Genomic DNA, 10,120 nt, shown 5'->3' with positions numbered 1-10,120 from the left:
TATTAAATCGGAAGAGCGGATTGTATCAGGCTGTGATTTAATAAATATTTACGTAGATAAAGAGAAGTCGTTTGTGTTTATTTTGTGCAAGAGTGATTTGTCAGTCAAAATAAGGTTAAAACTTCCACACTTTTTGGCAGAAACGGTCGATTAAACAGTGACATCTCTGGTAATAGTTATCAATTATTACTGAGTATTTAACGGTTGTATTTATCAGAGACGTTGAGCCGCAATTACAACACCAGAAGACATCTCAGGTTTCGATTCATAATTGAGGATTTTTGGTTAACAAATTAATTTTCTCAAATTATGATTTTTAATTATAATTATTGATAAATATTAATTAATCAATAATCATAATTCCAACAGTTTCCTTCTTAGGCCTTGACTCCACCACCAGTATCGGATCCCAAGGGGGGAAGACTTATCTAATTCTAAGCCTAAGACGTTAATTCAAGCTCCTGTCATTCTCAGCATTCATGTTTTTCTCCAGGGTCCAAGCGCCAAAGATATTAACTTTTATCAATACACTTCTCTAACCGCCATCTTGTTTCTTATTGTGAGTCTTTTCAGGTTGAAATGTCATGTAGATGTATTGTATAAAGTAGGACTGCATTAAGTGTGACAAACAAACAAACAAACCTAAAACCATTTTACAAATGGCCTGCAGTGTGAACGTAGCAGACATGTCATATTGTGTTTCAATAAACTATTCAGACAAGGGTAGTTTTTGGTAAGCGGTAAATTATGCTTTTATATTAACAAGATATATTTTTATCTTCCACAGACACTGTGATAAAGCAGTTTCCAAACAACACAGTGTCTAAAGTTCGAGCCCTCATTTGCAGAAAATACAACAACAAGGCCTACTCAAAGAAAACTGACTCATCCCTTGAAGATAAAAATTGTGAAATGTTTTTGTTTAAATGTCTTGATTCTGTTTGCTTAATCTAATTTTGGAAAGAAATAGAATTTCTGCATGTGACTTGTTTTTTATGCAGAAACTTTAAAAATGGCCTTCTTAAGTTATTTATAGTGTACTTCAATAATACTGGCCATGTCAAATAATTTCACAAATTCGGTTCAATTTGAATGTGTAAAGATTCATACATGCAGCTGTACCTTTTAATGTACAGACATTTTTTGTAATGTTCAGAAGATTAAAGTTAAGTTGCCTGAATGTGTGAAAGATTTTTATCAGGGTAAAACAGCATTTGTAAGTTATTAATATGCTGATGACTCGTACTGAATAGTTTAACAAAGCATTGGAGTATCAGTGTTTGTTTTTTTTTGAGTATACTAACAGTACATTTCTAATAATTTGATATACTAATAAAGGTATTTAGGAAATAGGAAAAGGATAAAATATATTGAAACTGTTCTTCAAGTATAGCACAAAATACACTCACCGTCCACTTTAATAGGTACACCTTGCTAGTACGGGGTTGGACCCCCTGTTGCCTTCAGAACTGCCTTAATCCTTCGTGGCATAGATTCAACAAGGTACTGGAAACAATCCTCAGAGAGTTTGGTCCATATTGACATGATAGCATCACACAGATGCTGCAGATTTGTCGGCTGCACATCCATGATGCAAATCTCCCGTTCCACCACATCCTAAAGGTGCTCTATTGGATTGAGATCTGGTGACTGTGGAGGCCATTTGAATCCAGTTAACTCATTGTCATGTTCAAGAAACCAGTCTGAGATGATTCGTGCTTTATGACATGGCGCGTTATCCTGCTGGAAGTAACCAGAAATAATCATAAGATGGGTACACTGTGGTCATAAAGGGATGGACATGGTCAGCAACAATACTCAGGTAGGCTGTGGCATTGACACGATGCTCAATTGGTACTAAGGTGCCCAAAGTGTGCCAAGAAAAGATCCCCCACACCATTACACCACCACCACCAGCCTGAACCGTTGATAAAAGGCAGGATGGATCCATGCTTTCATGTTGTTGACACCAAATTCTGACCCTACCATCCGAATGTCGCAGCAGAAATCGAGACTCATCAGACCAGGCAATATTTTTCCAATCTTCTATCGTCCAATTTTGGTGAGCCTGTGCGAATTGTAGCCTCTGTTTTCTGCTCTTAGCTGACAGGAGTGGCACCTGGTGTGGTCTTCTGCTGCTGTAGCCCATTTGCCTCAAGGTTCGCCGCTCACTGGATATTTTCTCTTTTTCATACCATTCTCTGTAAACCCTAGAGATGGTAGTCCGTTAAAATCCCAGTAGATCAGCAGTTTCTGAAATACTCAGACCAGCCCGTCTGGCACCAGCAACCATGCCACGTTCAAAGTCACTTAAATCACCTTTCTTCCCCATTCTGATGCTCGGTTTGAACTGCAGCAGATCATCTTGACCATGTCTACATGCCTAAATGCATTGAGTTGCTGCCATGTGATTGGCTGATTAGAAATTTTTGTTAACAAGCAGTTGGACAGGTGTACCTAATAAAGTGGCCGGTGAGTGTAGATTTTAAGTGAATATTAAGTATATTTCAATTTACAGTAAATAAACTCAAAGTTGTTCCATTTTATCACAACTAAGTACTTTAAAATGATTAAAATATTAAAATATATTGCAAGCATGTTAAAGTTAGGTTTAATCATTTATAAAAGAGCACTTAACATAGTCGTTTCAAAATAACACATTTAATATACACTGGGTATAGTACAAATAAAATGTGATAATTACATCAAAATAAAGTAAGCATGCAGGTGACGTAAGCATATTTCTTTCACCAATTGCCATATAGCTATATTATCAGTTATTGCACTGTTATTTTAACCAAATCTTTGCTTGTTCCGCCAGAGTTGGGCATATTTGAGTTTGTGGATGTCTGCGCTTACCGGGGGTGGACACGGTGTAGACTTAAAGCAGAAGTCCACCGGGCAAGCAGCACAAAGCACAGTTTTACAAAATAAACTATGTGGTGGGAAAAAGTCGACCAATCGAACTGTTTAATATGTGACACACTGCTCTGAGCAACCAGTGGTGTTACTGCCACTCTCTGCACTACACTGACAGGTATACTCCTTCTTCATCCGTAGAATGGTTTAATGACCTTGTATGTCACATTCTTTTCTTTTGTTTTTCCAAAGCTATGAGGCAAATTAGCTCTTCCTTCTCTTCCAATGACGCCATGGCAGAAAGTGTGGAAAATGTTGGAATTTGTCATGAGAAATGTAGGAAATTAGTACGCTCAACTATGAAATCTCAAACACATAAACAGACTGTGCAATCATCTCGGTACACAGTATGCCTGACTCTGTGGGTACCTAAAGATTGTTTTTATTAAGTAAGGAAAGGTCCCATTCTAAAGAACAAGCCTAAAAAGGGAGTGCACAAACAAGTTCAATGAACTCTAATTTGAAAATGGGGAATTTGTCTCAAGGTTTCCCAGATTCCAAGGTGTTTACTACAAATGTACTTTCATAGTCTGCCTCTAATATCCCTGTTCATCTGCTGAGCATGCTCTCTTTTCTCATAGACATGCACTGTCCACGCGTCGGTTTCGTGTGTTGATTGGCTACAGCTGAGACAAACAAAGATTTTCAACCAATAGGAACAGTGTGCACGCGTGAGCCATCTCGTCCATCGTGGCTACACATGCTCAGCTCGGGTGCGTCATATAAAAGCTCTGCGCTCTCTTTGTTTATTGTAAAGGGAAGTGAGGGGTTCTGCTCACGGTGTTGTGGCTTTTAAACAATTTAAAACAAGTACACTTTTACAGCACCGTCTATTACAAGGGTCACATCTTAGCCATGGTGGCAATGGCAAAGAAGTTGAAAACCTTCCAAATCACTCTAATGGATTCAAACAAGTCATTTTACTGCGGCGGGGACAAGTTGTGCGGCCGGATAGAAGTAGAGGTGAGCGAGGTGACTCGAGTGTCTGCCATGAAGTTACAGGCACTTGGTTGCGCAAAGGTGGAGTATGCTAAAGGCAAGCAGCGGTGTCGCCAGGAAGCCGAGTACCTACGCTATGAAGAGGTCCTGCAGTTGAGCGAGCAGCCCACAGGTTCGAACTTAACTTTTTTATGTCAAGTTTTTATTTTACACAGTAAATAAAATTTTCATGTGGCGCATTACATTGGAGCAATAATACAATAAAATTATCTACGTTTTAGTGTAGCCTGTTGTTTTTCTCTGCTGTTTACTGTTGAAAGACAGGGTTCCAAAGTTGACCTGTTGCACATGCCTGTCTCTGCCAATGAGGGATAAACGACCAAAATCATGTTAATGTAGCTTGTATTAAAGCAAAAGGTCAACGCAGAGTTATTAAAATCACTTTTAAATTTCACATTACAGACTCTGATGGATCAGTTGTCTTAAGGCCTGGAAACAGATATGAGTACACGTTTGAATTTGACCTTCCTCAGCAAGGGTAAGAGTCTGAATTTGACATTTATTTAAAATTAACCATGTATGACTCCACTGAATCTCTTTATGGGGCCTACCTTTGGTTCTCATTTTTCTGTATACAGGCAGTTGGTGTCTTCATACAAGGGGAAGTTTGGTTATGTCCACTATTATGTAAAGGCCCTGTTGGAGAGGCCACAGCAGCCTACCCTGGAGTGCAAGAAGTGCTTTGAGGTGGAGGAACCTCTGGATGTCAACACACCAGACCTGCTGGTAAGTTGACACTCACAAAGCAATCTAAAACACGACTTAATCAGTTTATAAATATAGCTATTTCCCCCTCATTCCAGATTGTTTCTGAACTATTCTGCTATGATGGAGCCTCAATGCTCTTGCTTTGCTTCTCTCCCCTCGGAGCTTGAGGCTTTTGTGAACGGCCAGCCTTTAAAACGAGCACCGCTACGTTTAATGTCTGTCTGCTTTCCTCTCACTCATTCCCTCAGCTTCACAGTGCTTTAAACAGTGAGTTCAACTGTGAAGCAAAAATGCTGGGGTTTTTCCCACCCATCGGACCCATCATCAGCATGATGATTGGATGATCTGTCTGAGGCTGAATCCCTTTTTGATTGACAGCGAAAAGAGCAAATCAGCAATCTTGAAATTGAGCTTCCCCTCCTTGAAAGACCAGCATCCACCTCTGTATATATATATATATATATATAGAGTCAGTCAGTCATTTTCTACCACTTATACCATAGTGGGTCACGGGGAAGCTGGTGCCTATATCCAGCAGTCTATGGGCGAGAGGCAGGGTACATCCTGGACAGGTCGCCAGTCCATCACAGGGCAACACACAGACAACCATGCACACACTCATTCATACACCTAAGGGCAATTTAGAGAGACCAATTAACCTAACAGGCATGTCTTTGGACTGTGGGAGGAAGCCGGAGTACCCGGTGAGAACCCACACATGCACGGGGAGAACATGCAAACTCCTTGCAGAAAGACCCCTGGATGGGAATTTAACCCAGGACCTTCTTGCTGCAAGGCAACAGCGCTACCAACTGCGCCACAATCAATTTCACATGCTGTTGTGCAAATGGAATGGACAACAGGAGGAAATCTTTGGAGATTAGCAAGACACACTCAATAAAGGAGTGGTTCTGCAGGTGGGGACCACAGACCACTTCTCAGTACCTATGCTTTCTGGCTGATGTTTTGGTCACTTTTGAATGTTGGTGATGCTTTCACACTCGTGGTATCATGACGGACTCTACAACCCACACAAGTGGCTCAGGTAGTGCAGTTCATCCAGGATGGCACATCAATGTGAGCTGTGGCAAGAAGGTTTGCTGTGTCTGTCAGCATAGTGTCCAGAGCCTGGAGGTGCTACCAGGAGACAGGCCAGTACACCAGGAGACGTGTAGGAGGGCAATAACCCTGCAGCAGGACCGCTACCTCTGCCTTTGTGCAAGGAGGAGCCCTGCCAGAGCCCTGCAAAATGACCTCCAGCAGGCCACAAATGTGCATGTGTCTGCACAAACGGTTAGAAACCGACTCCATGAGGATGGTATGAGGGCCCAAGGTCCACAAATGGGGGTTGTGCTCACAGCCCAACACCGTTCAGGACGCTTGGCATTTGCCAGAGAACACCAGGATTGGTGTGTCAGCAGTTCCTGCAAGGTGAAGACATTGAAGCTATGGACTGGCCCGCCCGTTCCCCAGACCTGAATCCGATTGAGCACATCTAGGACATCATGTCTCGCTCCATCCACCAACGTCACGTTGCACCACACACTGTCCAGGAGTTGGCGGATGCTTTAGTCCAGGTCTGGGAGGAGATCCCTCAGGAGATCATCTGCCATCTCATCAGGAGCATGCCCAGGCGTTGTACGGAGGTCATACGGGCACGTGGAGGCCACACACAATACTGAGCCTCATTTTGACTTGTTTTAAGGGCATTACATCAAAGTTGGATCAGCATGTAGTGTGTTTTTCCATTTAATTTTGTGTGTGACTTCAAATCCAGGCCTCCATTGGTTAATAAATTTGATTTCCATTGATGATTTTGTGTGATTTTGTTGTCAGTACATTTAACTTTGTACAGAACAAAGTATTAAATGATAATATTTCATTCATTCAGATCTAGGATGTGTTATTTGAGTGTTCCCTTTATTTTTTGAGCTGTGTGTGTATATATATAATATATACCCCCAGTGCCTCCCCTCCGGCTCCGCCCCTAAGTACCAGCCACAATTTAAAACTACTTTCACCCCTGCAGTCACCTGAATTGTTTTGTACTAGAATCTAGATCCACAACTTCTAATCTTGAGAATTAGTTGGATATCAAGTCACCAGTAGAGCCGATTTGTAATTTACTGTGTGTTGTCAGTCTCCCACAGGTGGCGCAAAGGAGAAGAAGGTCACCTGCATGTTCATCCCTGATGGCCAAGTGTCACTGAATGCAAAAATTGACCGACGTGGATTCTGTGAAGGTGAAGACATTTTTATCAATGCAAAGTTTGAGAACACTTGCTCCCGCATTGTGGTACCCAAGGCCGCCATTATCGCCAAACATACCTACCAGGCCAATGGCCGCAGCAAAGTCTTTCGGCAGAAGCTGTCTTCGGTGCGTGGAAATCACATTATCTCAGGCATGTGCGACGCCTGGCAGGGAAAGACTATCAGGGTGCCAAAGATCAAACCGTCCATGCTCGGCTGCAACATCATTCGTGTGGAATATGCACTCATGGTAAGTCCGCTACATCAGTCTAAATGCTGCTCAAGTGTTTTCTGAGGAGAACTTCAATAATACATGCAGTCCTAATGTTTCTTGGCAGATTTATGTCCACATCCCTGGTAGTGAGAAGCTAATTCTGGAGCTACCTCTGGTTATTGGGACTGCTGGCCTTGGTAGCCGTAGCAACAGTGTTAGTAGCCAAGAGGGTTCAGTCAGCAGCATGTCTCAGAGCTGGGTGTCCCTCAGGATGCCCTCTAAGCCTCCAAGTTACTGTGACATCACCAAAGACTGTGGTCTGGATCAGCCCCTCACCCCCCTGCTGGACGACGTTGACTGTGATGACAGTCCCATCTTCATGAATGCACCGAGCTTCCAATTCCCATCACCTCCAGCAAACACTGAAGTAGGCATCTCAGACAACTTGGTTTGGTTAGTGATGTCATCACACTTTGTTGAGGTTAGATAGTTACAACAAATCTAAACTGTACTTCCTCATTTTTCCAGACAGAGGAGGAGTATAAGGGGAATTCACGCATGCTGCCTGTCTGCTGAAGCCTATCGGTGAGAATCCTGGAGATGTATTTAAGCTCTTACAGACAATTTACAGGTACTTAAAAAGTAGTTGAGGTGCCCACGCCAAATGAAATGGGGTGGTGTAAAGCACCTTACAAAAAAACAAAGATTTTTGTCCATCACTGTGCTTCATCATGTATGCTGATCCAAAGTCTTCTTTCTGGAACCTGTTGGGCCAGACACCTGAGGCCAGAAATTTTGTGGTATGCTACATTTTAGAACAAGGTTTCCCTTTTTTAGACTTTGGGGATCAAACATCAAATGTGTAAGATCCCAGCCTGCTATAACATGTTTTCTTTTCATTATGAATCATAGTCATTCCAATGTAATCCTGAATTTTTAAGAAAAATTACAGGGGGTGTCACCATGTTTTGTTAGGGTTGCAGTACTGTAAAGAATTTGTTGGGAACAAATCTTTATCAGGTGTAAAATAACCTTAAACAGCAGTCTTATTTTCATGTATACTAGTGCATAGAACTATCATTTATTCCTTCTATTTAAGTCGCTGTTTCTGTCTTGTGCAACTTCTGTTGACTACTTGTGTTTGATGCTTGTTGGTTTTGATATGAAAAGCAAATATATTTCCAGGGGAAGATTCCACTTTGTTAAAAAAAAATCTACATTTAACTTTTATTTGACAGTGCAAGTGCCAAAAGTCAAATCAGCGAACATGTTTAGATTTCTTTCTTGTGAAGCACCTTAATGGAACTCAAGCTTTGTATGTAACTTTGAGTTATTCTAAGATAGAATTTCACATAATCATCTGCTTTATGCTCAGTCTTTGATTTCTGAGCTTTCAGAGCCCGAAATGGGTTCTTTGTGTGTATATTTGCAATAACTTGTCTGTACATAAGTTATTTTTGTATGGAACCCTATGGGTCATTTTTTAAAATAAATGTTTAAAATAAGACAGAATCTCTGCTCTTTCTTTATCAACTGTGAAAGCTTTTGTTTAACTTTCTCCCTTGAAGAGCCTTCTGCTGTGGAATGTGATATCTAACCTGATGGGAGTCAATAAATGAATACATATTTACTAATGAGCAAGCTAAACACTTTGGGCAGCCATAATTTATTATGACTGTCATGTCTGTGGACTTAAAGCTGAGAGGAAGAAAGTATGGCATTTTGCCTCAAACTTGAACGTGGCAGTAATACATAATAAATATATTAAAACTCAATCCTCAAATGTAAACTAAAGTTGCTGACAATGACACATGTTCAAGTTAACCAGATGTGATGGAGAAACATGAACTCATGCATGTTTTTCCAAACTGAATTGCTCTTCTCCAAAAACATGACCGTCTCAAACACCGAAAACGTACTCAATTTTGTAATTTAGCTGAACTTATATTCAGGCATTTTACGTGTATTCTTTTGATAGAGTAAAAATCATTAGTGTCTCCTATGCTAAGCATGGTTACCAAAAGAAAAACAGCTTGCTGATTAATAGTAATTATAGGGACGAAGGGAGAATAACTTATCCTAAGGCTTAATTTTTGCTTTTGTGTTCATTCTAAGCTGCACTTACAGCATAGTTGTCCAATGGTCTGATGCATTTATCCAGAAGCAGTTTTTTGTTTTGTTTTTGCCAGTAAGTGTGCTTCTGTAAAACTGTCTAAATTGGAATGTATCCAATTTTATTTGACCTTAATGAGACATTAAACATTATTCTGTCAGTTTGTCTTATTTAACCAAAGATAAATATTTCTTAGCAAGAGGCATATGGACCAGATATTTTGAATCATTAACAAGCTTCTGTCATAATACCATCTGGATATCTGACCACTCTTCCTGGCAAAAGTGTTTCTTCTGGGTTGTTCTTGAATATCCCAAAAGGTTAATTTCTTTGAAAAACATCTGCCTCAGTGAATTCAGTCAGTCATTTTCTACCGCTTATTTCATAGTGGGTCACAGGGGAGCTGGTGCCTATCTCCAGCAGTCTTTGGGCAGGAGGCAGGGCACACCCTGGACAGGTCGCCAGTCCATCACAGGGCAACACACAAACAACCATGCACACACTCATTCACACACCTAAGGGCAATTTAGAGTGACCAATGAACCTAACAGGCATGTCTTTGGGAGGAAGCTGGAGTACCTGGTGAGAACCCACACATGCACGGGGAGAACATGCAAACTCCATGCAGAAAGACCCCCAGCTGGGAATTGAATCCAGGACCTTCTTGCTGCAAGGCAACAGTGCTACCAACTGCGCCACCGTTCAGCCTGTGAATTCAATAAGGGCCGAATCTATTAGACTTATTTTTACGAGATAATCTTTTCATTATTTTCTCAAGCTATTGCCAAGGTCTTAGAATTATCCCTTGGACACATTTAGTAGTCTACCTATACAGGTCCTTCTCAAAATATTAGCATATTGTGATAAAGTTCATTATTTTCCATAATGTCATGATGAAACTTTAACATTCATATATT

The 10,120-nt window shown here is 40.9% G+C and overlaps 1 protein-coding gene across 2 annotated transcripts; it reads left to right on the top strand.

The window, feature by feature from the left end:
* The first annotated feature begins 3,623 nt into the window (after positions 1-3,623).
* Positions 3,624-8,595, top strand: txnipa (thioredoxin interacting protein a). 2 transcript variants are annotated; one of them, XM_047382786.1, is made up of 6 exons: positions 3,624-4,030; positions 4,321-4,396; positions 4,497-4,644; positions 6,767-7,126; positions 7,215-7,543; positions 7,619-8,595. In XM_047382786.1, coding segments are annotated over exons 1-6 (1,170 nt in total). In that variant the 5' UTR covers positions 3,624-3,774; the 3' UTR covers positions 7,620-8,595. The 2 variants fall into 2 exon arrangements, with proteins under 2 accessions (XP_047238742.1, XP_047238741.1); XM_047382785.1 differs by having other exon boundaries at positions 3,626-4,030; positions 7,215-7,517.
* Positions 8,596-10,120: the final 1,525 nt, after the last annotated feature.

This window comes from Girardinichthys multiradiatus, chromosome 13 (assembly GCF_021462225.1).
Source record: "Girardinichthys multiradiatus isolate DD_20200921_A chromosome 13, DD_fGirMul_XY1, whole genome shotgun sequence".
Lineage (NCBI taxonomy): Eukaryota > Metazoa > Chordata > Actinopteri > Cyprinodontiformes > Goodeidae > Girardinichthys > Girardinichthys multiradiatus.
Note: the sequence above shows the minus strand (reverse complement) of the source record. Positions and strands in the feature narration are given on the sequence as shown.

Bases quoted from the DNA above. Each gene is read 5' to 3' on its own strand.
- txnipa (XM_047382785.1), top strand. From the start codon at position 3,775: ATGGTGGCAATGGCAAAGAAGTTGAAAACCTTCCAAATCACTCTAATG. The intron at 4,397-4,496 runs GTAAGAGTCTGA...TTCTGTATACAG, and splicing joins TTTGACCTTCCTCAGCAAGG to GCAGTTGGTGTCTTCATACA. The intron at 4,645-6,766 runs GTAAGTTGACAC...GTGTGTTGTCAG, and splicing joins TCAACACACCAGACCTGCTG to TCTCCCACAGGTGGCGCAAA.